General features: G+C 43.7%; 4 protein-coding genes across 9 annotated transcripts in view; 1 reads left to right on the top strand and 3 right to left on the bottom strand.

Annotated features, from left to right (window-relative positions):
• glsa (glutaminase a) overlaps positions 1 to 553 on the top strand; it is a 12,910-nt gene extending 12,357 nt beyond the window's left edge. For all 5 annotated transcript variants that reach the window (XM_027160829.2, XM_027160830.2, XM_027160827.2 and 2 more), the window contains one exon: positions 1 to 553. This exon is cut by the window's left edge. The gene's annotated coding sequence lies outside the window, so the exon portion shown is untranslated.
• stat1a (signal transducer and activator of transcription 1a) overlaps positions 1 to 14,785 on the bottom strand; it is a 14,995-nt gene extending 210 nt beyond the window's left edge. Inside the window, exons 1-26 of one of the 2 annotated variants that reach the window (XM_027160823.2) lie at positions 14,583 to 14,785; positions 12,786 to 12,930; positions 10,772 to 10,922; positions 9,948 to 10,043; positions 9,577 to 9,666; positions 9,360 to 9,438; positions 9,171 to 9,262; positions 8,837 to 8,988; positions 7,759 to 7,917; positions 7,143 to 7,235; positions 7,000 to 7,059; positions 6,653 to 6,676; positions 6,336 to 6,423; positions 6,204 to 6,245; positions 5,806 to 5,889; positions 4,743 to 4,841; positions 4,516 to 4,651; positions 4,372 to 4,427; positions 3,696 to 3,787; positions 3,393 to 3,532; positions 3,106 to 3,294; positions 2,793 to 2,865; positions 1,798 to 1,893; positions 1,439 to 1,508; positions 1,274 to 1,303; positions 1 to 1,138 (exon numbers count right to left, since the gene is read on the bottom strand). The exon at positions 1 to 1,138 is cut by the window's left edge and continues 210 nt beyond it. In XM_027160823.2, the coding sequence (XP_027016624.1) occupies positions 1,112 to 1,138; positions 1,274 to 1,303; positions 1,439 to 1,508; positions 1,798 to 1,893; positions 2,793 to 2,865; positions 3,106 to 3,294; positions 3,393 to 3,532; positions 3,696 to 3,787; positions 4,372 to 4,427; positions 4,516 to 4,651; positions 4,743 to 4,841; positions 5,806 to 5,889; positions 6,204 to 6,245; positions 6,336 to 6,423; positions 6,653 to 6,676; positions 7,000 to 7,059; positions 7,143 to 7,235; positions 7,759 to 7,917; positions 8,837 to 8,988; positions 9,171 to 9,262; positions 9,360 to 9,438; positions 9,577 to 9,666; positions 9,948 to 10,043; positions 10,772 to 10,922; positions 12,786 to 12,913 (2,346 nt within the window). In that variant the 5' untranslated portion in view covers positions 12,914 to 12,930; positions 14,583 to 14,785 and the 3' untranslated portion in view covers positions 1 to 1,111. The remainder of the gene's footprint in view (positions 1,139 to 1,273; positions 1,304 to 1,438; positions 1,509 to 1,797; positions 1,894 to 2,792; positions 2,866 to 3,105; positions 3,295 to 3,392; positions 3,533 to 3,695; positions 3,788 to 4,371; positions 4,428 to 4,515; positions 4,652 to 4,742; positions 4,842 to 5,805; positions 5,890 to 6,203; positions 6,246 to 6,335; positions 6,424 to 6,652; positions 6,677 to 6,999; positions 7,060 to 7,142; positions 7,236 to 7,758; positions 7,918 to 8,836; positions 8,989 to 9,170; positions 9,263 to 9,359; positions 9,439 to 9,576; positions 9,667 to 9,947; positions 10,044 to 10,771; positions 10,923 to 12,785; positions 12,931 to 14,582) is intronic. The other variant, XM_027160824.2, reaches the window with a different exon arrangement.
• Positions 14,786 to 17,670: 2,885 nt separating this feature from the next.
• On the bottom strand, positions 17,671 to 21,184 carry mstna (myostatin a). The gene is given in 4 exon segments (XM_027160766.2): positions 17,671 to 19,366; positions 20,037 to 20,407; positions 20,738 to 21,148; positions 21,151 to 21,184. Coding segments are annotated over 4 exon segments (1,182 nt in total). The 5' UTR covers positions 21,170 to 21,184; the 3' UTR covers positions 17,671 to 18,985.
• Positions 21,185 to 22,891: 1,707 nt separating this feature from the next.
• ftcd (formimidoyltransferase cyclodeaminase) overlaps positions 22,892 to 25,000 on the bottom strand; it is a 5,395-nt gene continuing 3,286 nt past the window's right edge. Inside the window, exons 10-14 of the mRNA XM_027160807.2 lie at positions 24,556 to 24,717; positions 24,388 to 24,431; positions 24,005 to 24,143; positions 23,610 to 23,705; positions 22,892 to 23,070 (exon numbers count right to left, since the gene is read on the bottom strand). Of these exons, the coding sequence (XP_027016608.1) occupies positions 22,987 to 23,070; positions 23,610 to 23,705; positions 24,005 to 24,143; positions 24,388 to 24,431; positions 24,556 to 24,717 (525 nt within the window). The 3' untranslated portion in view covers positions 22,892 to 22,986. The remainder of the gene's footprint in view (positions 23,071 to 23,609; positions 23,706 to 24,004; positions 24,144 to 24,387; positions 24,432 to 24,555; positions 24,718 to 25,000) is intronic.

Here is a 25,000-nt window from a genome sequence, read left to right as displayed (position 1 = left end):
ATCTTAATTGTTACAGATTATTTATGTATTTATTTATTTATTTTTGATATAAATATATTGTAACCGTGATTATTTGAGAGCACTGTGGCTTCTTGTCTTTACACCTTTGTACCTCCTCTTATTCTTTTTTTATTAAGTGTATCCAGGCTGGAAAAGCGTTAATATCTCACACACACACACATACTGCATAAAAACCTCTAGTACGGGGGGAAAAAAAACTGTAGAAGTAAAAACAAGAAGCTTTCTGTTTGTGACGGAGTTGCTGCAGGAGAGGAAAAGAGTCGCCAGGGTATTTCTAACAACATCCAATCAGACGGTTCACAAACTGAATCTAATCTAATGACACGCTGCACTCTGTCCAATCACAGGCTACGTTAGGACTGAATGTATCACATATATATTATATTATATTACACCCACATGTTCTCCGTATAAAGCTGAATATGCAGATGTCTTTGTATTCTTCCTGTTACGCCGTTCAGTTGGTTGTGTTACTGCTGAAGCCGAGCACTTTGTTTCAAACAAAGCATCAAATAAAAGCAAAGCTTTTCGAGCTCGAGTCGGACGTTTGCTTTTTGTCGTTCTGGGGATTTTGTTTCCTTTCACAAACAGGAGTGGGAACAAATCTGTAAGGGTCACGAATGTGGACGCAGTAACGTGAACGTGGTGATAAACGCGCGGAACGTGAACGTGGCGTAAGGTGGACGGGTCGAGGCAGCGTGTGGGGTCGCGTCCCTTCGCCTCTGCTGCCTTACAGGACAGTTTAAATTTACAGTGACTGACTTTCCCTGCTGAAAATATATATACTGTAGATTCTTACTGTACTAATACAATGTAAAAAAAAAAAAAGAGGCACAGCTGGACGACACGAATATAATACCTTGTGTCTCATTTCTAAAGCGAGAGGAAAAGTGCGTCAGCAGCAGGTAAGTGCTATTAACATGTAAGGTGCTTTAAAAATCAGCCTTAATATAAAAGTTAGGTCTGTGATTACAGCTTCTAATAAAATGTACGAGTGGCTCGCAGATGCACCGAACCTCGGGTGCTCTCGTCGTCATCATCCGTTCTGTGGGTGGAGACGACGAGTGAAGGTCTCGGCTCCATCCATGCGTCACTCGTTGGGAAGGCCGCAGCACAGCTGTACGCGGGAGAGAGGGCGGAGTAACGCTTTACATCTGTACACATCACGCTCTTACGCTCTCACACAGTAAACAGCTCCTGCTGCGTGTATAAAAATAAACAAACTGGAAAATAAATCTAATAAATAAATTACCTCTCCGAGATCTCCGGTCAGGTCACGGGTCTGAAGAAAAAAAAAACACCACCTCAGTTTATGTTTCTAATACATTTACAAAGTTGTCAGAATTGTTACACACACACACACTTTATCCGTGTATATTTGTGTGTATTTAAGTTCAGCTGTGTGTGACGTCCTCACCATGCGCTCCAGTTCTCCGTACACCTCGGGCGAGAGCGGCATCATGATGTCGTTGTACTCGGAGGTTTTCCTGCAGACACACGAACAGATTGCATTTACGCTGCGTTCCCCTTACCTCACAGGAAACAGGACGTTGGAGATCATAGTGACGTCACAGACGACAGAGCTGCGGGGTCGTGGGCGTGGGCGCTTAGCGACAACCTACCCGGCTGACTGATGATGAGGGATGATGCTTTTTATTTTGCTGGTGATATTTACTTCCTCGACACTAGTCAGATACTGAGCAGGTAGTTGTTTACACATCTATAAAGTGTGTATGAAGTGTATAGAGTGTAACTCGTTTTAAAGGTGGTTTTTACTGTTCATGTTGATTTGATGTCACTTGCTGTTGAGGAGACCAGCCAGGGTTCCCGTGTAGGAATTCACTGCCGAGGAGGCGTTTTCTTTGGTTTTCCCTAGTTGGAGGTTGGAGATTTAGTCCAATATATTTCTCAAATATTTTGTTAGTTACAGAATTCAGCACATTCCTGCAGACCTTTAGTACTGATGTCTAACCACTTGCTGCTGAGCTTAAATCATGTGTACTAAGACTTTCTAAACTGGTATGAAGGTTAAATATGGCACATAGACACGACTCTCGTGCCCAATAATCACTCTGTGTGACGACTGGGTGGAACCTCGTACACCACGTTTATCCAAATGATTAGAGACTATTCAAATAATCATGTTTCCACCTTTCATGATGCTCAGGGTCATGAACAGTAGTGAAATCTGTGTGTCTGTGTGTTTGTGGGTGGTTGTTGGGGGTGTGTGAGTGGGTGAGGGTGAGTGTGTGGGGGTGTGGGTGGGTAGGTGGGTGGGGGTGTGTGAGAATGGGCGAGTGGGTGTGGGTGAGTTTGAGTGGGTGAGTGTGTGGGTGGGTGTGTGTTTGTGTGTGGGTGGGTGGGTGAGGGTGAGTAGGTGTGTGTGTGAGTGGGTGTGTGTGTTTGAGTGTGTGTGGGTGGGTGTGTGTGAGTTGGGGTTTGTGAGTGTGGGTGAGTGTGAGTGGGTGAGTGTGTGTGTGTGTGTGTGTGTGTGTGAGTGGGTGAGTGTGGGTGAGTGTGTGTGGGTGAGTGGGTTTTTGTGAGTGTGTGTGTGTGTGAGTGGGTGTGTGTGAGTGGGTGAGTGTGTGGGTGTGTGAGTGGGTGTGTGTGTGTGGGTGTGTGAGTGGGTGTGTGTGTGAGTGGGTGAGTGAGTGGGTGTGTGTGAGTGGGTGAGTGAGTGGGTGTGTGTGTGTGGGTGTGTGAGTGGGTGTGTGTGTGTGAGTGTGTGGGTGTGGGTGTGAGTGTGTGTGTATAACAGCTGTAATACTCACATTTCAGAGACAGAGATCAGTGTAGTTCTGATATAATCGTCTGATTTCTTGTCCACGTCCATGGGCTCATGTTCTACACACAGAGTTTATTACAATGAGGTCATTTCCTGTGATGATGATGTGCAGCTTCACTGTAACAAGCTTCACCATCACACTACACTCGTTTATATTAACATCACACCATTCTGTACTCCTGTGTTCTATATCACACTGGTCTTTGTGTGTGTGTATGTATGTGTGTGTATGTATGTGTGTGTATGTGTATGTATGTGAGTGTGTGTGTGTGTGTGTCAGACTGTAGTCATGTACTCACTGTCAGTAGGTTTGGAGTAATATTTGCAGAAGGCGTCGTCTTTGGGGGTGCTGGGATACAGGAAGCGCAGCGGGTCCTCGGGGACGTTTTCGGCAGCCATCACTCTGTAGTTTCTGAGGATGTCAGCCAGAGAGACGGCAGAGAGCTCCTTCTTCGTGTAGGGCTCGACTGAGCGCACCTGCGGCTCACCTGCATACACACACATCGAGGCTTGTGTTGAATGACTGAAGGACTGATGCTTATATGCACACACACACAAGTACACACAGGAAGTAGGCATGTCTCACCGTTGGGGGTGTGTTCGACCCAGCTGAAGGTGATGGCGCCGTCTCGATTACTCTCACTGAAGCGCAGCAGGAAAGTTCCGGGAGCTTTATCACTGAGCAGAGCCTTAGTGCGCTCCTTAGTCACAAATCCCATAATGCACCTGTTACACAGAGAAGGCGTAGAAGAAAAACACTTTCAGATAAACGAGAACAGGAAACGATGTCCATATAAGGACAACAAAAGACAAAGGGGATTAAAAGGGACGGATCAGTGTGGATGTCACAACTGACAGATGACAGACAATGATGATATTCCCTTCTTACCCATCATCCCACAGGCTCAGGAGGTGTCGCTTGATCAGGTCCAACACTCCTTCGATCCACAACCAGAAGGTGAAGTTCTTTTCACTGCCTCCCTGCAGGAATAATTATTATACACTACATATCTGTATTAAAGATCTGAATGATATAAACCATCTAAATGTGTGTGTGTGTGTGTGTGTGCACGTGTGTAGGTGTGTGTGAGTGGGTGAGGGTGGGTTGGTTTTTGTGAGAGAGTGTGGGTGAGTGTGTGTGAGTGTCTGTGTGTGTCAGTGGATGTCAGTAGGTTTGTGCGTCAGTGTGTATGTGTGTGTGTGTGTGTGAGAGAGAGAGAGAGAATGTGTGTGTGTGTGTGAGAGAGAGAGAGAGAGATTGTGTATGTGTGTGTGTGTGTGGGAGAGAGAGAGAAAGATTGTGTGTGTGTGTGAGTATGTGTGTGTGAGTGTGTGTGTGTGTGTGTGTGAGAGAGAGATTGAGTGTGTGTGTGTGTGTGAGAGAGAGAAAGATTGTGTGTGTGTAAGCGTGCGTGTGTGTGTGTGTGTGTGTATGTGTGTGTGTGAGAGAGAGAGAAAGATTGTGTGTGTGTGTGTGTGAGAGAGAGAAAGATTTTGTGTGTGTGTGAGCGTGTGTGTGTGTGTGTGTGAGCGTGTGTGTGTGTGTGTGTGTGTATTCTTCATACCTTACAGAATTTATTCCAGGGAATCTGAGCCTCGGGGTCTTTGGAAGCTTTTGGTCCTACAACAATAAGACAAAGGCTTTTGGTTAATTTGACATGCCCAGGAGCAGGAGGTCTGGACCTGTGTGTCCTGTATCATGCACTAACCCAGTAGTTTGTGTCCCAGCATGTTCAGCTGCTCGGTGTTCAGTCCTCGCTTGGTGATGGAGGAGAACTGCCAGCTCAGCACCTCAGACAGCTGACCCCAACTCACCGAGGGCGGGTTCACGAAGAACGCCAGATTCTGATGGAAATAGAGTAGACATTCGAAAGAGTTTTCAAAACTTAGAACGGTCTTCGTTACATAGCGGAAGAATTCTGGGGGCGTGTCCTACCTTAGGGTCAGAGGTCAACATGTTGTACCACATGATGGAGGCCCAACCACATGGCAGCTGGCTAACGTTGGAAATGACCACAATAGGAAGAGATGACGTCTGGCACGAGAGAATCACACGATCACATCACAGAATTTATTTATTAAAACATAATATTCTTGTATAAAAATTATTTTAAAACAACAACAACAAAAACCGTGATGCAACAGCACTAATGAAAAGTCAAATAATAATAATGAGCAGCTCATCAAGAGGGGTGTGTTTTATTACATTAGGAATCCTGATGGCAGTTAAATTACACACTAATGTTTATAATTATAATAATATGCTAGTAATCAAAAACAAACTTTTTCAATCTGTCCTTTAATACAGCGGTACTGACGTTTCTTCATCTTTCCACTAGGTGGAGACTTGCGATTTCTCACTGCAGAGAATGAACGTAAAAAGGAACCGCAACAGCAACGATTCGGTTTTTTTGATCGGCTCATCAAAGAGTCGACTCGGCTCCATTAGCGCCACAACAACAATTAGCACCCCCCCCCCCCCCCCATTTTAGTGTTCATGTTGACGTTTATAAGGAGTTTCCGCATGAATAATGTTGTGTAAGAACTCAGTCCCATTACAGGAGTCTCACCTGATGTCCTGACGTGAGTTTTATTTGATTCAATTCACAAACGATACACGAACTAATTTAAACTAACAAACAGCTTCGACTGGATTTCCTTACAGGCATTTAGATTAATTCACAACGCAGAAGTAACGACTTTATACTTGTACCTATAAAATGTACAAAAAAGTACAAAAAAAAAAGGGCTGAAGTTTAGGAATCGGTTCTCATTTATAAGATCCGACTCGTGTTCGAGCGACTCAGCGCTGAGGAGATTAGCATGTTAGCCTCAAATGATAAGCAAAACATTACACAGGAGACAAAACATTTTTATAACTTTACCTCAGACTAGTTTCTAAAACATGCAGCAGCTAATAAACAACTTTGTTAAAAGGTCTTTAAACACACACTTTTATATACAGACTTGTGTTTTTTTATATGAACTTTATTCCTCACCTCAAAGTTTATGATGAGTCCTGACCAGCAGAGTTCTGCTTCAAATGTGAACGAGTGGAGCTCTTCAGTAACGATCAGTGGACCCTGACACACACAGCATTAAGCAGACGCCCTTATCCAAAGCGACTTACATTTTTATACACCTGAGCAATTGAGGGTTAAGGGCCTTGCTCAGGGGCCCAGTAGTGGCAGCTTGGTGGACGTGGGAATCAAACTCACAACCTTCCGATTGGTAGCCCAACACCTTATCCACTAGGCTACCACATCCCTCATGTGGTACACGCACACACACAAGCACACACATGTACCCATACACACACGTGCGTACACACACATGTACACAAACACAATGCTTTACACAATTAGTGTCAGTAAATGGTGTTGAAGGGAACCACTACCTCGTTGGTCCTGTTCCCTGCTACTTTCTGCTCTTTCAGTTGCTGTTTTAGTAAATAAATAAATGAACACTGGTAAGTTTTAAAGTATTACAATATGGAGATGAATATTGTATGTAGTATTTAATTATTTACCAGATGTCTGAATTCAGCAGCCATCCCGATCGACTCCTCCATGTTCATCACCTTCATGCTCGTCCCGAGGATGTTGAACTTCCGGAAACTGGAGACAAATTTAGAACGTCAACATATGAAACAACAAACAGGTCAGTGTGTGTGTGTGTGTGTGTGTGTGTGTGTGTGTGTGTGTGTGTGTTGTTTCCCAGAAAGCTTAGCAATTTGGTTGGAAATTGTCCCAGAACATGACTCTCAACCACAAACACACAGTAATAACAGAAACCGATTCTTCAGGCAGCCGAAATTTCAATAATTATAAAATTTTGCCGTCTTACCCTTTTCTCTTCTCCGTCACATCTCTGTGGGGGAAAAAGAAAGCAATCATTTACTAAAACACTCAAAACTGCAGATCAACTAGCTGGTCACACTGAGCCGAGACTGTCGCGGTGGGCGTGACTTAATATTCTAATGAGCATGATTGACAACCATTTGTTACACCCACTCGACTTCTTTCAGTTAGCTTAACGTTTGCTCGCTAAACGGTTTGTATTTGTATTAGATTATTAGCTTCCTTCATTTCTACACTTCAGTACTGACCACAAACTGGTTCACAGCTTTATTCAGCAGGTCACACAGAAACGTTAAATAACCCGAGACTCGCTTTAATGATGGAGTTACTTACTTATCCAAGTGCACCTTTACTCGAACTGTGTGGTTAAATTCTGGGAGTTTCACCAGTAATCTGGAACGTTACAGAGAATCGTTACAACCTGTTGATCAGGAAACACACATACGGTTGTGTTTGTGATGCAGTGTGTTTGATACCTGACTTTGAGAGTAAACAGAACCCCAGTCTTTAGCACCAGTGGCCTCTGCAGTTGTGTAGGCATGCAAGGCTGTCTCTCTACAACCATAGAACTACAACACACACACACACAATCTACATTATATTCCCTTCATATGAATAGTATAAAATTGCAGCAACGTTTGTGGTTCAGGTTTATACCTAGCTTACGTATATGTCATGAAAACCTGCACAGGAGCTGGAAAGACCTGTGTACTCTGCTGAGGTGTATGGAGCATACTTAGATATCTGACACAAATGCTTTAACTGTTACTGAGTGGTTTGGAAACGCCTTAATATCCATCACAGACGTGTTGGGATACCTGGATTAAAGAGTCAGGTGTATCGGAGGTACCTGGGGCTCTAATGCAATGGAGAACAACTGCCTCTGTACCTGGCGGAGGTCCTTCAGAAATACCTGGATACCTCACTTGGGTATTGCACTGGGTATATTTAGTAACACCAGCTTTCCTGGCTCAGATTTGGGAACATGTCAATGATTATTTTGGGCACCTGATACCTGATACCCCAGTACTGAGTTGTGCGGTGAGAAACGGTCTGAGTAGTTAAACCCATGGATGGACAGTGGAGCCTCACTTGGTGATCAGCGTTTTAAGCTGTATGGCTGCACGATCCTCCAGCGATACCCGGCTCAGGTTGATGGGGTCCTGGTGGTAGGAGTATTTCTGCTCCAGCTCCAACAGCTTCTTCAACTGCTGATGAACCTGCAGTAGACACTCACCCGATGCCGTGAACCTGCACACGAACAGAAAGAGCGAGAAAAATAAGTATGTCACCAAATTGGTAGTATTAAGCCTTATGGCTATGAACATTAAAATTCCTATTAAAATTAAAAATAAGAGCCTTAAGTGTTATATTTTCTCTAATAGCTAAGTCGTGGCCTAATGGTTAGAGAGTCTGACTCCTAACCCTAAGGTTGTGGGTTCGAGTCTCGGGCTGGGCGCAACTGAGGTGCCCTTGAGCAAGGCACCGAACCCCCCAATTGCTCCTCGGGCGCAGAGAACAAATTCCGAGTATGGGTCACCGTACTTAGCCGTACGTCACGTCACTTAGTTGAGGAATGTAAATACTCTGCTCGGGTGCATCGGGAACATGTGAAGAACCTGAATAACCATCTCATTTTTATTGGGAACATCTAGTTATCTGGCTGAAATGCATTAAACACCGGCAGACTTAGCACAGTTGTGGTGGAAACACTTGGCCAACAGACCCAGCAGTGTTGGAAACACCTGAATATCTTGCTCAGGTCTGGTGGATAACCTGAAAACCAAGCTTGGGTGTGCAGGGCAAACTTAGATACATAGCTTGGGTGCAATGGATTCACCTGGATCAAGAGCATTAGGAACACTTAAAAACCAGGTTCAGGTGAGTGGAACACTTTAATGCATGGTGAAGGTGTGTTAGGAATACATGAATCTCAGGTTTAACTGTGTTGGGCATACCTGGGTACCTGGCTTAAGGGCTCTGTGAACACAAGGATACTTCAAGTGTATTTGGGAATAAGTGAAAATATGAAGGCATTTAAGGATACCTGAATACTTGGTTTGATGGTGTTGAGAACACCTGAGAATATCTGACCAGTTGAAATATCTGGCTCAGGTGTATCGAGAACACACAAACCTCCAAACGTGGGGTTTTAAAGTTGGTGTCTTACCAGTTCTGCAGTTGATCAAGGCAGACATTGGTGAGTCCTCCGATGCAGGACATTTGCTGGCGTCGTTTCCATTCAGACAGCTCCACTGAGATCAGCTCGTACTCCAGCTGCTCGATCAGGTTTAGCACCTCTGACATTTGTCCCACCACCACCTACACACACACACACACACGCTTTATATAGTATATCCTTAGCTGCAGTTATACGTGTTCCCATTTACCATAACCCACACAGTTCCAACAGATGCTGTAGTATTTTCAGCTATTTAGAACGACAGCATGAGGTTTTGGACGTAGTGCCGGAAACATTGGTCCACACACTCGGAAACTCTCACCGCTCTCATATTGTTGAGCTTCACAAACATGGCTTTGAGGTAGAGTTTCTCACGATTCAGATCCTCCCTCGATATTGTTCCGTTCAGCTCCTCTGTAGAACCAAAACAACAGAGTCGTTAGCCGATTTCCGGTCCAGAACGCTTGCTTGTGTTTCGGAGGTTCCTCTTCCTGTTGGTGTCTGAACATACCATGATTCTGCAGAGTCTTGCTCTTGAAGTCATGTTCGTCCTGCAGATCCTCCAGGTTCTTAATGTTCTGCTCTGTTTCCTGGTTTATAGAAAGAAAAAAAAAAGTCCTAGTCAATAAACTACACGCGTAACGCACTCAGGAAGACGTTTTAGGCAACGAACGATGCAAATGCCGATCATGCGAATGTAGGTGGTGTAGTTAATGTCTGATCCTCACCTGAACTTTGGTCTTGATGTCCTTCACCTTGCTGTCCAGCTCTTTCTGTTTCTCGATCATCATGTCGCTCTGGGCGTTATGTGTCGGGTTCTGCGTCATAAAGGACATGTTTATTTACCACATCTCCACATACGACCAGCTCCCAAAGTCTACAACCTAACGCTTCCTCCTCCATCATGTTCTCAGATGATGCCTAGTATTTATCTTGGCTATGGGGGGGAGAGGGGGTGCGAGTAACAGAAGGGAAGCGACTAACGCACATGGTTGTGTGTGTAGATACAGGGTGTGTTTATAGTAGATGGAACAAGGGTTAACGTTTTCTCAGCGCTGTTTAAGTGCTTATCAAACGGTTCATCAGTTTCCTTCCTCACCTCAGAGATTTGTGCAGTTGCCAGAATCTTCCTCTCCTCAGTCAGGTTCTTGCTGATGATCATGGCCATTGAGACGGGGTTGTCCCCGAACAGAGTCTAAACCATGAACAGAAACGATAAGATCAGATCAGGGTGAGTGACGGCAGATGGTGATATCACACCGAAATCTGTGTGTTTGTCAGGACGTTGAGCCGCTAACTGTTCTCTCGTGCATGGTTGAATTAAACTGAAAGCGTGTTCATGTGCAGAATAATCAGATTAAACCCAGGACTCATCATCACATAGGGAGAAACTTTAGTGCTTTGCATTAAAAATAAAACAAACTTTTCCATAAATATCTAAAAATAATTATGGGGATCTATTTTAATTTTAAACCTGTTTTCAAATGTGGCTGCAGTACTACTGAGTGTGTGTGTGTGTGCGTGTGTGTGTGTGTGTGCGTGTGTGTGTGTGTGTGTGAGTGTGTGTGTGAGAAAGAGAGACAGACAGAGAGAGAGAGAGAGAGAGAGACAGAGATAAACAGAGAGAGACAGAAACAGAGAGAGACAGAAACAGAGAGAGACAGAAAGAGAGAGAGACAGAAAGAGCGAAAGAGAGAGAGACAGAGAGAAACAGAGAGAGAGAGACAGAGAGAGAGAGAGGGACAGAAAGAGAGAGAGAGACAGAGAGAGGCAGAAAGAGAGAGAGACAGAAAGAGAGAGACAGAGAGAGAGGCAGAAAGAGAGAGACAGAGAGTGAGAGAGAGAGTGAGAGAGAGAGAGAGAGAGAGTGTACTGCAGTAATGGGAAATGGGGAAGTGATTTATGCGAGCGTGTGCTGCAGACCTGCAGGTTGCGTTTAATCTTGCGGATGTTGTGCTGATTCAGGAAGTCCTTCTCCATTGCAAAACGACTGTGTTGGTGGTCCAGCTGGGTGAGAAGGTCATGGAACCGCACTCGAGCCAGTGACTCGTTCTCCACGTTGGCCACATGGTCCCTGTGTGAGCAAAAGAAGCAGCTAGAAGTGACCGAGCCATCCACTTTAGTTATTTCCTGTTGGCTCAGCGTCTTGGGTTTCTTCACTCTATTTCTACTTCCTTTTTATACACATACATATACATAGTTGCTGTTTTTATATAAATTACTGTTTACGGTCTTTATTTCAATTCCTTGCTTAGCTCATGACTACAATACACACTAAACCTCACAGAACTGCACACAGATTTATCTCACCAATGTATGGCGTGTGAGTTCCTATTGTTCACACTAACACTTGTACGGTATCTCACTAAAGTGTTCACACCCCTCACATTTCAGCAAGCGTTTTCTTATACGCTGAAATAAAAACGTCAGAACCGGTAATGTCAGGACTCAGCCGAGCCGGTCGTCGTCAGTCGTCGTACCTGATCTGCACATAACTCTGTGTGTTAAATGACGGGTGTGAACCTTCTCTATGGTAACAAGACTGAGGCGTTCTGGCTTTCCGAGGTTCCTCACAGAACTACAGTCGGAGGACGACGACGTACACTTAAATCTTCACTCGTTACTGCTGTGAACTATGCAAACGTTCATGCCTGCTTAAACAAAGCACCCAAAAGTGGCAGGTGAGACAGAAAAGGTGAATCCTGTCAGGACTGAGGCGCCAAGTCTCTACCTGGGGGAAAGGGTGTGTTCACATTTTACCTTCTGCCCCTTCATACCTTCCTGTAATGGTTAGTTAATGCACGGAATCGTGTACTGAAGAATGTGTACGCTTTCAGAAATCTCTCCCTTTGGCTTTCCTACTCCCCAACATCAAGGTCAGAGGGACAACAAGCTCTTTATTTTAACCTCCTGACTAAACCGGTAATTATTTGGAGATTAAAGGTGCGGTCTCCGATTTTTGAAAGCCGATGACGACATTTGAAATCGCCAAAACAAACAAGCCCCTAACCCAAACGGGTCCCACCCCTGTATCGATAGCTCCGCCCACACATACATACGTAACCCAGGCGACTAACAGAAAGAGACGTGTCTTTATCGTAGCTGAAGGGAAGAACAATACGATTGTAGATAAACAAACAAGCAAAAATTACACACAAGCATAATCATGTAAAGGACAAAGGCATATATTAGTTCTGTGTAACAAAGCAAAACCAACGTTACTCACCTATCGAGAAGGAAAAAAGCGCCTCGGCGTCCTAAGTAAAGTCGGCCACATATTCACAGGTCGGAGTTTCCCGAGTCAATAGCTCCTGAGCAAAACGCTGTTACTACACAAAACGCGGTTGTAGCTGCCTCTCTACATTACTACGATAGAAAAGTTATTTGTGTAGTAACAGCGTTTAGCTCAGGAGTTATTGACTCGGGAAACTCCAACCTGTGAATATGTGGCCAACTTCCTGCTCGTAAAGTTCTCTCCAGCGCTGGAAAGCTGATCCTATATTAACACGTCCTACTTCTTGCCTTATCATAAGTCTTTCTTCTCTTTCTTTCTTTGTTTTTATCCCCCATGTCATTGTTAAAACCGCTTTCTGCTAATGTCACACATGCGCACTGAACACTCTTTCCGCCCATATCGACAAGCCCCGCCCCTTTCTGCTCATTGGCTACATGTTTGTTTTGATTTTTGTTTAGTACTCGGCCTGACTCGGTTTTCTGAAGCATTTCTCAAAAATCGGAGACCCCGCCTTTAAACGAGCAAAACAAACATGGACAGAAAGACAGAAAGAACGAGTCTAATTACTGAGCGAACACGAGGAGATTCACGAGTGTGAACACGGCGTAATGGAGACGTGACTCCAAATATCTTGTGGCCAAGTTCTTCATTTCAAATGTGTGCACAATAAATCACTCGACAGGGTGAAACTCTTTTCCTCACCAGTCGTGGCTCTCGATCCAGTTGCTGAGGTACTGGCGGATGGCCATGGGGAAGTTGTCATCATAGAGCTGGTCCACCTGTTCCAGGAAAGTGGAGTCAAGCTGCTGCAGCTCGAGCCACTGACTCATCTTGGAGATTCGCCTCGCTAGGAACCAAGAACCAGAGTTACACGGCTTTGGCTTTGGGAACCATCATGCCAAAAGTAGCAGGCGCTAAAAATAGCGTCAACATCACCTGGAGGACCATTTAGATCGATCATGCAGATACGAGTCAAGCGTTAATGACAGGGTAAAAGCGGACAAGATAGCTACGGTAACTCAGATCATCACTCTTTACAGCCGCGATGCAGCAGATGGGCTACAACATCACAACATCTGAGCAATCAGTGAACACAGGTGCAAACTGGACAGGTGGAGAAAATAAAATCATCTGTTCACTGAGATCTCAGACTTGTTTCCACAGGTTTAGTGTGAACATTAACACAACTCTTCACCTGCTGTAATCCACTGTGTATGTTGGAGCTGCAGTATCACCCCACACACACAGGTTAGTGCATGAACACACACACGATGCACCACCAACACACACACACACGATGCACCACCAACACACACACACACACGATGCACCACCAACACACACACACACACGATGCACCACCAACACAGACACACACACACACACACACACACACACACACACACACACACGATGCACCACCAAAACACACACACACACACACGATGCACCACTAACACACACACATGATGCACCACCAACTCACACACACGGGTTAGTGCATGAAGACACACACGATGCATCACCAACACACACAAAGGTTAGTGCACGAACACACACATAATGCACCAACACACACAGGTTAGTGCATGAACACACACACGATGCACCACCAACACACACACACACGATGCACCACCAACTCACACACACAGGTTAGTGCATGAACACACACACACATGATGCACCACCAACTCACACACACACACAGGTTAGTGCATGAACACACACACACACATGATGCACCACCAACTCACACACACAGGTTAGTGCAGGAACACACACACACACATAATGCATCACCAACCCACACACAGGTTAGTGCATGAACACACACATGATGCACCACAAACTCACATACACACAGATTAGTGCATGAACACACGATGCACCACCAACACACACACACAATGCACCACCAACTCACACTGACACAAACTATAAACAACGAGCCTATGAACATGTTATGAACATGTCATGAACGCTCCACATGTTACTGCCCTTGTTATGTACACACAATCAGATTGACGTGCACTTGAGACACTTGACAGACTGTTTGTGTTTAATGCTGACTGTCACTTCGTCTCTCTGTACTTTATAAAGATAAATAAGTATAAAGGCAGATCCAGTGTGTGATGACCATAAGAACAGGACTGTCACCAATACTGCACTCCTACAGCACCACACACCGTTTATACCCCGCATTAGCGCATTGTTTTCACCCCACATGGAGCAACAGTGTGGCATTAGCGCACTGTTTATACCCCACATGGGGAACGAGTGTGGCAATAACGCACTGTTTATACCCTACATGGGGCAACAGTGTGGCATTAACGCACTGTTTACACCCCTGGAGTGCTCAGGTGGATAAAGTACATGATAATTACACCATAAATCGCGGATTTAATCAGTCATTATAAATAAGTGTCACTTCCGCCTTCTCGCACACAAACATCCTGCTGTTGACGCCGAACAAAACGTCCCGCTGTTTCCACTTACCGCCACAGCTACAGTCTGCAGGTCTGCTGCTCGGCGTCTCTAACACACACACACACACACACTCGCGGCGGAACCTCGAGGCCTTTAACACCGTTAAATCACATGTAACTCCCGATCCGCGTGCACTCCCTGGTTCACAGTGAGGTCTCGCGCACCCTCGATACCTTTACCGGAATCAGCCAAGCACGACACACTGCTGGAGCTCACAGCACGGACCAATCAGAGCCGAGCTTCATGGGGGCGGTGCCTCTATGGAAATGCCCAGTGACGCGATCACGTGGTTTACGGGAAACTGAAACCTGCAGACTGTGCGCTGTTTTTCCGGGAGAAAAAGAGGAAAAGACCAAAATGACCGACATTATGATCGGTTTTGACTCATTATTCTCACATTCCGTTTCCGTACAGGACGTTGTTCAGTGAAACCGAAGCAGAAAACAGTTCATTACGCCCTGCACTTTATTCCCATTACTCTTCATTATAAGTCAGTAGCTGCAGTAATAGAGAATAGCGAAGGCTCGGTTTTAGTAGTGAAACTATTGTAAGTTAAAAGGTTACACATCTGAAAAGACTGATGTAAATGACATCCAGCTTCTAGTCATCACATCATTGTGGTTCATTTGGTTTGGAAACTCATCTCTAAAATGAACACATCAAGATAGAACGTGACACGAGGACGGATTGTGACCTTTACCGCATAATAGAAAAGATCGTGAGCCGGGGAACTGTGAGTGCATGTATGTGGCAGAGGGCACGTTCCTCTCAGGGTGTTGCTCTGCCCCGTGTGAGGATGCAGGTGGGTGGTTTCACGTGTGGGTTTTAGCTGTTGCATGGTGAGGGTGGATCAGTGGTTAAGACTTTGAGCTTCTGATCTGAAGGCAGTAGGCTGTGAGTTTAAAACCCAGCAGAACCAAGCTGCCCCAATGCCCTCAACTCCTCATCAAGTTGTAAATATAGGTCACTCTGGATAAGGGCTTCTGTTTATCGCTTGTCTTCTTGTAATTAAGAATTTGTGTATAATGGGGGGGGGGCTAAAATGAAAAGACGTTTGTGGGAGTATATTTACTTTAATGATCAACGTTCTAGTTCCATATATCCAAAACGACCATATACACAACACAACACATCGGATAACTGGTCCACAAGCTATTTTCACTCCAACTGTAGGGAAGCTCAGAGTTTCCTGTTGGGAATAATAAGGTGGGAATGTTTGTGATGATAACTCATGATGTATCTTAAACATCTCAGTGTAAGTGGAGAATGCCTCAGGTGGAGAAGATGAATAGGTAGATTACCAAACATCTGGTAAACTGCTGTCTCGATGGAAATAAATAGCATTTTCCTTTCCCCTTTTTTTTCTCACTCAGACTTCCACTAAAGTTACAGCCACAAAGCTATTCGAGCTTCTCTATTCAGATGTTATTTCAGATAACAGCAGCGCTGACATTCTGGTCAGATGACATGATCCGATAGCGGTTAAATTCCGGTTAAATAACTCTAATGTTTGTGTGTTAGTAGTAATATCAGTGCAGCATTACCTAGCATTAAACAGCTAACGCCTTGGAACGTGTGCCCAGTCAGAGTTTTGGCCTAAAATTGCACATATCTCATAAAACAGAATTCCTTATCACAGCTTAAACTATTAGCACAGCTGCTGCTAGCATTGCTAACAATAAACAGACACTGACTGTGCTAACACTTTTTATCAGTGCTTAGCTAAATGTATTATTATATTGTTATAAAAATCTTTCTTTCACATTGTACAGTAACACACACAAGCTCCAGATTTTTATCAGACTGAACAAATCCCGTACTGCTTTTCACCTAAACTATTAATCTCTGAACTTTAAGAGCTAACAAATGTAATATTAGCGTTATTGATCTGTGCTAACTCTTTCCACATGAACCACTTCTTTAGCAGGGAGAACATCAGGACAACACATAGAGTCTGGCTTATCGTTTATAAACCACTCCGCACTGCACTCACTGCTCTGTAGCTAATAGGATTCCATAAAGAGGAATGCTACACAAATGCTAATGCTAGCTGTGCTACTTTCAGTTTCATTCAGTTTATACACTTTTCCTTTCTCTTTCTCTTGAATAGAAACATTTTCCCCCAAACGGATAGCCTTATTCAAAACTGTGCTAAAAAAATATTTTTTACTACTTTCTAGATAGCTATCAGGAAATTGCTATCACTGCTAATAACGAGTGTATTATTTAACTATTAGCCATGTTAGATTAATTTCTCCTTCCAAATGCTATTATGACTTTCGCATCCTATAAAATTCTTATTATTAATAAATAATAACATTTATTCAGGATTATGTTAACTGCCCAATTATATGATTTATTTCCTTTTCTGAAGTGGACAACTCATCCTCATAAATGCTAACACCGCTAATAACACATGGAACCTTTGAGAAAAGTAATGGATTCCATTTTGACAGACATTGTTGATTATTAGCCATGATAGACTCCGTCCTCTCCTGGACATTCGTCAGTTTAATGAAATGCTAACTTTACTAACAAAATCACTCTATTATTTTTGTGTGTGTTTTTTTTTTTTTTGTTTTTTTTTGTTTTTTTTTGTTGCTAACAGTGAAGTTTTTAGACCGATGGTGTTAGCGACACATTTGTGGTGCAGTATGCCTTTAACAGAGAGAAGCACAGGTGAACCATCTGCCTGTACTCTCACTGTCCTCAAGCTGAGGGCAGGGAATCGCTGTCTTAACATCACGGCAGGATCCTGTGTGTGAGTGAAATAAGTTGACCACTTGTTTATTTGTCCAAAGAGCCGTAATCAGCCCCACATGCCTGAGGCAGGGTCAGTGAGGACTTTCAGGCCGGGTTAGTGAAGGACAGAGTGCTTTAAGGTCATTAAACAATTCAATTCAAGTCAACAACTGACCGCTCTCACTCTCACTTTGTCATACCCACTCTCACCGTCTCACTGTCACTGTCTCACTGTCACTGTCTCACTCTCACTGCTTCACTCTTACACTTTCACTGTTTCACTCTCACACTTTCACTGTCTCACACTCACTGTCTCATTGTCACTGTTTCACTCTCACACTTTCACTGTCTCACTCTCACACTTTCACTGTCTCACTCTCTCACACTCACTGTCACTGTCTCACTCTCAATCTTTCACTGTCTCACTCTCACACTTTCACCGTCTCACACTTTCACTGTCTCTCTCTGTCTCAATCTGACTGTCTTAATCTCAGACTCTCACTGTCACATGGTCACTGTCTCACCTTTACTGATTCAGTCTCAGACTCTCACTCTGACACTACCACTGCCTCACTCTCACTGTCTCACTCCCACTGTATTACTCTCAGACTTTCACCATCTCACTCTAACACGCTCACTGTCACACTTTCACTGTCTCACTCTAGCACTCTCACACTCAGTCACACTTTCACTATCTCACTCTCACACTGCCACTGTCTCACTCTCACACTCTCACTCTTTATCTCACTGTCAAACACTCGCTCTCACACCCACATTCTCTCACTAATCAGTAACAACACTCCTAATCCAAGTCCTGCCACACACTCAGCTGTATTTCAGATAACACTCACTCTAAAGCTGTATTAACACTTGTACTAACACTGGAACAAACATCTAATAAAGTTTGTTCTCCACTTTGTTCATATAGCTAATATGGCAGGAATTACGTTATCTTCTCAGCGCTGCTGATGGAGAAAACAGTTAAGGGTTGTTTTTTCCTGTTAGTGTTGCTATAATGTTTTTTTAATGTCTCATTAGCAGAAGTGTTAATGCTGCGATCAAATAATTACAGTTAACTTTTATAATAGTCAGACTTCTGACAGGACAAAGAAAAATGTCCTCCATCTCCAAGTCTTGGAATAGTCCAAAAATTAGATTTTTGTTGTTTCTATAGTAAAGGCACCTTCATTGGGACTTGTACAACAGACACTCCACTTAGTTGTTATGGTGAAGTTTCTGAAAGTAAAAAGACATTTAATAACGTTAAAATGTGTGGAGGGAGTCTCCAGTGTCAGTCAGAGGTAACGCTGGAACTTTACACCTTCTGACATCTTCAGGACGGAGGAGTTCAGGCATCATTTGTTTCTCAGTAACATGACAAGCTGAGATTTTACTTATTATCTTCAAAAGAGAGAGAAACGAGAGAGTCTGGTGAAGGTGATGTCTTTATGGTATGAGTAATATTTTTAAGTGAGACAGGATTCGCACATATTCCACAACATTCAGTGTTGCTCTACGCAGAAACGAGTTAAACATGGTGAGGTGCAGCTCAGTAGCACTGTGTTAGAGATGAAGCAGAATTCCTCTATGTTCCCTCAGACTTTCTATCAGATGTGTTTAATGAGTGTCAGCATAGAAAGGAAGCTGGAATCCCAACACTAAGGCAAGCCTCAGGAGCAGCCGCAGAGATCCACCACCATAGAAGGGATCTTCCCGTAGATTATCTGCTCTCGGTGGTTGAAGTAGAGCATGTTTATGGGGGACATTTTGGTAGGCGTGCAGCACGGTCCAGCCGTACCACGAGGGTTCGCCTTGTTCACCAGGTGTGTGTGCGGTAACTTCTGCAGGTGGACCTGCTCACACTCGCCCGAGCAGTAGTTGGCCTTGTAGCGCTTAGGCGCAATGATCCAGTCCCAACCGAAGTCTTCAAAGTCTACGGTGAGCGGGTAGCGGCAGCAGCGGGATTCAGAAGAACGCTCGTTGCAGTCGAGGCCGGATTCTCGTCTGGAACGTTTCGGCGCTTCTGCAATTTTGACTTCTAGAAAGGGTTGCTGCAAAAAATGTTTGAAAAAAAGAAAAAAGTTGACATGCAGTTATTCTTAAACATATAAATGGATATTTTATTCCTGTGATACACAAGCTTTCATTAAATGGGTACAGAGACAGAAGGAACAGAAGCAGCGTCAATAGACACCCTCAAGATACAAACTATCTGCAATACCAGAGACGTGTCGCTTGCTAGCCAGAACGTAGAGCAGTGACACTCGCAGCTTCCCTCTGTGTGATGTTCAAATACCTAATTTGCTAATTTGCATGACTTTTTTTTTTTTTTTTTGCAAATGATTTATAACTTGGTGGAAAAAAAAAGAAATCCACAAGACTAGGCACTTATCTTATGCCAACAGTCCAGTATCGACACTCCAACAGTCCATGGTACCTTTATATATACAGTGTACTGCTAAGATTTGTACAGCATGGAGCAGGAGCTTATTGAAATGTACATGTAAGTATTGTAGTAGTTTTGAGAAAGGGCTGTGAGAGTTAGAAACACCACCTAGCGACAAGCTTGGCAGATAAAACATGGCAACAGACAAACATCTAGCAGACATAAAGCTAGTTATCTTTCTGAACATACGGATCATTTTGGCTGGCTTTAGCTAATTCTCAATAAAATGTGAACATCACATCGCTGTAATGAAGATGTTCATGAAATGAACTTACAAGCCCCTCCTCTCCTGACTCAGCAGAGGTCACGGCCAAGTCTTTCCCTTGGCTGTCAAAGGCCTTGATCTCAATGCCGAAGTTACTCTCGGGCTGCTTGAGCCACGACTGCAGCAGCGGCTTCATGTCGACGCTCTGCCACGGGTTGGTCTGGGTGTTGGCGTCGATCTTCAGAGAGAGGACTTTGGGTCTGGGGTTGCTGTAGAAGGGCGGCTGAAAGTGTGAGATCTGCATGAAGATGCTAGTGGCCTCTTTACCCAGACGCAGGTGGATCCACAGCTGAGCCTTCACGATGTTGTCCGGCAAAATCTTGGGACTGAGTGAGAATAAACAGCACCGCGGTACCGAGTTGGTCTGAGATACGCTTTGAGCTGAAACGATTAAGTAAAGATTTCGTGTAAACATTGTGTCTAAGTTCATCTTAAAACATTTTCATGATATTTAGATGTATTTATTTTTTTATGTCCAGTAAATGTTCTACTTTATTAATGTTCATGAGTCGTTGTCAGTAATGAGCAATTTCTGCTTGAGGCTAATTGGTGGCCATAAACCTCCATTGCTTGTGAGCTACATTAGTTTTGCAGCTGCAGTGCAACATTACAGACGCTTTAGTACATTTTAAGTCCATCCGTATTTTATTTTTATTCGAATTGCATCAAGTCGGTATGAAAGTGTGCAAGTCGGTATGGAAGTGTGCTTACGTTCCGTCGCCATGGTGATGATTGTCTCGGTGCTGGCCTCCTCGCGCTCCTCCGCCTCCTCGTAATCCTCGCCCGTGCTGCCATTTTGCCTCTCGTACCGGCTGAGGAGCTCGAGCAGCGGCGGCGCTCTGGGCACGAGCTGTCTCGCCGCGTCCCTGGTGAGGTTCGGCGCGCGCTCGAGGCGCAGCGCGCTCAGGATCTGCGAGCGAATGGAGTGCAGGCGCAACAGTTTACTCTGCTGTCGGGACTCGCACGCGGCCGAGCACTGACCGCTCTCCTCGGTCACCGGGGGGCGCAGCGTCGTGCTCGGGCTCTGACCCTCCGGTCCCAATACACTTAACACACTGATTAGGAAAATGATGAGAAGCATGATCCCGGATGTTGTGCGGGCGGCTGAGGGCTTTTTGGCGACGAGCAGGAAACGCGTCGCATGTGAGCGGCTCCGTTATGCGTGACCCGGGTTTTATACCGAGAGGTCCTGCTGTGTGCATCACCGGGATTGGCTCCGGTACATTCGGGATCAAAAAACACAACGAATGGGGAGGGGGAGTTACCTAATATCTGTCTGTCTACCTATATGTCTGTCTGTCTGTCTGTCGTGTATTTGGGGACCTATCTAAGCCCACACACGGCACATCTGCAGTTGTATATGTGTAATAAATGACAAACACAATTCAGACCAAAAGTTGATGTTTATTAGTTAAACAGTGATTGGATTCAAATCATCACCAAATTGTTCATCTGTTAATAAAATCTAAATTAATATCATAATTAAATAAAACTAAATACATTACAGTTGACACAAAGCTAAAAAACAAACAAACAGTTAAATAAAAGTTTGTGTTTTGCAGAAAAAACTGAAACTCATTTTGGCTTCTCAGCAAAGAATGATTAGGAAGCGAGGACTCGTCATGTTCTAATATTCTGTGTACTGGAGGTTAAATTATAACATTTTGTTTGTTACATTATGTTTATTATAACACTAGATCAGACTCAGTGTTTATTTTAACACTAGATCAGACTCAGTGTGTTTATTATAACACTAGATCAGACTCAGTGTGTTTATTATAACACTAGATCAGACTCAGTGTTTATTATAACACTAGATCAGACTCAGTGTGTTTATTATAACACTAGATCAGACTCAGTGTTTATTATAACACTAGATCAGACTCAGTGTGTTTATTATAACACTAGATCAGACTCAGTGTGTTTATTATAACACTAGATCAGACTCAGTGTGTTTATTATAACACTAGATCAGACTCAGTGTTTATTTTAACACTAGATCAGACTCAGTGTTTATTATAACACTAGATCAGACTCAGTGTGTTTATTATAACACTAGATCAGACTCAGTGTGTTTATTATAACACTAGATCAGACTCAGTGTTTATTTTAACACTAGATCAGATTCTGTTTATTTTAACACTATATCAGACTCAGTGTTTATTATAACACTAGATCAGACTCTGTTTATTATAACACTATATCAGACTGAGTGTGTTTATTATAACATTAGATCAGACTCAGTGTATTGGTTATAACACTAGATCAGACTCAGTGTTTATTTTAACACTAGATCAGACTCAGTGTTTATTTTAACACTAGATCAGGCTGTTTATTTTAACACTATATCAGACTCATTGTTTATTATAACACTTGATCTGACTCAGTGTGTTTATTATAACATTAGATCAGACTCAGTGTATTGGTTATAACACTAGATCAGACTCAGTGTTTATTATAACACTTGATCAGACTCAGTGTGTTTATTATAACAACAGATCAGACTCAGAGTTTATTATAACACTCGATCAGACTCAGTGTTTATTATAACACTAGATCAGACTCTGTGTGTTGGTTATTACACCAGGTCAGACTCTGTGTTTATTATAACACTAGATCAGACCCAGTGTTTATTTTAGCACTAGATCAGACTCAGTGTGTTTATTATAACAATAGATCAGACTCATTGTTTATTATAACACTAGATTAGACTCAGTGTTTATTTTAACAGTAGATCAGACTCAACACAAAACATTAATGTTCATGAAGTGGAACAATACGGTGTGTCTGTTAGAGAATTACTCACACTGTTCACCTGCTGTAGTTTGTATCAAGTGTGTGTGTGTGTGTGTGTGTGTGTGTGTATGTGTATGTGTATGTGTGTCTGTGTGTGTGTGTGTGTGTGTGTGTGTGTGTGTGTGTGTGTGTCTGTGTGTGTGTGTGTGTGTGTGTATGTGTGTTTATTGGCGTTTATTTGCAGTATCCAGCACTTCATTAGCACTCTCCCTGGCCTGCTTTAACAGTGCAGATGCTCTCTCCTCCATCTAAAACCAAAACACACACTGTTACACAACAGCTAACATACCATAATAAACCTGTATGTGTGAGAGTGTGAGAGTGTGAGTGAGTGTGTGTGTGAGAGTGTGAGAGTGTGTGTGTGTGTGTGTGTGTGAGAGTGAGTGTGTGTGTGTGTGTGTGTGTGTGTGTGTGTGTGTGTGTGTGTGTGTGTGTGTGTGTGTGTGTGTGTGTGTGTGTGTGTGTGAGAGTGAGTGAGTGAGTGAGTGAGTGAGTGAGTGAGTGAGTGAGTGAGTGAGTGTGTGTGTGTGTGTGTGTGTGTGTGTGTGTGTGTGTGTGTGTGTGTGTGTGTGTGTGTGTGTGTGTGTTGAATGCTTATGGAAAAAGAATCATTGATGTGTGATGAAGCAGGTAGTGAAGTTGATGTGAGTGAGTTGTTGCTATACATAAATAACTATAGGACAATATTAAGCTGTGCTAATGTCAGTCAACACTTCTGTCCAATCAGAAGGCAGCGTTCAGCAGCAGTGTGTTGTGTATGTGTTCAGTAAATGCTGCTGTAACTCACGGCACTCTTGAAAGTCTCATCAGTGATGTCTTTCAGGTTGATGATGACATTGTAGTAAGCACCAAACACAGCTGTCTCCAGAGCTTTAGCTGCTACCTGCATGTGCACAAACATACGCACACACACATACACACACGCACACACACACACACGTACACACACGCACACACACACACACGTACACACACGCGCGCACACACACACACACACACACACACACACACTAGAAATAGAAACCTTAATCAATCACCAGATACACATCTCTCTCTTTCTCTCTCTCTCCCTCTCTCTCCCTTTCTCTCTCTTTCTGTCCCCTCTCCCTCTCACTTTCTCTCTCTCTCTCTCTCTCTCTCTCTCTCTCTCTCTCTCTCTCTCGCTCTCGCTCTCGCTCTGACCTGGACATCTGATTTGCAGGCCAGGTTGCCATGTATCACCAGCTCCTTCAGCGTTGGCCACAGCAGCGTCACTCTCTCAGCCAGAGACATGGGAACACTGACAGCCTTCTTCAGTCCCTCCTGCATGGCCTTCTGTCTCCTACCACACACACACACACACACACACACACACACACACACACACACACACACACGGCCAGTCTTTCTAAATTATCGACACCATTAAATAAAACACATGGACATTGTATAATTAGATTTTATCACCAAAATGTCTAAATTATATAGGGAACAACACCTACCATGGAGGTCGGGTGATTATTAACAATTATATTTTTAATAATTTGATCAAACATGAGAGATTTCATCTGTGTCTGTTCTCATACCTCTCAGTTTCCTCCGCTGTGCTCTTGGGCATTTTCAACGCAGCCTATTAATACATTATTACAACTTATTATTATTACAACTTTCATACTGTGTGTGTGTGTGTGTGTGTGTGTGTGTGTGTGTGTGTGTGTGTGTGTGTGTGTGTGTGTGTGTGTGTGTGTGTATACCATGTAGCTGTTGAAGGCAGTAGAATCAGCGTCCACGGTTAGCAGCAGCTCGTTCATGGCCTGATGGAAAGGAGGGATGAGTCTCCTCATCACACCATCCAATGCCTCAAACTGCTTCTTCCCGTACGTCATCTGTCCCACCATACAGCCCAGAGCTGCACCCTGACACACACACACACACACACACACACCCCATGCAAGAGAAAGACAAGAAAAAGGGAAAGACAAAGACAAGAACGAAGAAGAGAAAGAGGGAGATATATAAAGTGGAAGAGAGAGAGAAAGTAAAGGGAGAAGACAGAAAAGGGAGAAGAGGGAAAAGTGGAATAAGGGAGAAGAGAAATGTAAATAAAGGAGAGTAACGAGGAGGAAAAAAAGGAAGAAATTGAAAGAAAAGAAAAAGAATGGAGGAAAAGAACAGGGGATAGGAGAGAGATACAAAAAG

This window comes from Tachysurus fulvidraco, chromosome 1 (assembly GCF_022655615.1).
Source record: "Tachysurus fulvidraco isolate hzauxx_2018 chromosome 1, HZAU_PFXX_2.0, whole genome shotgun sequence".
NCBI lineage: Eukaryota > Metazoa > Chordata > Actinopteri > Siluriformes > Bagridae > Tachysurus > Tachysurus fulvidraco.
This window is presented reverse-complemented; position numbering and strand designations above follow the sequence as displayed.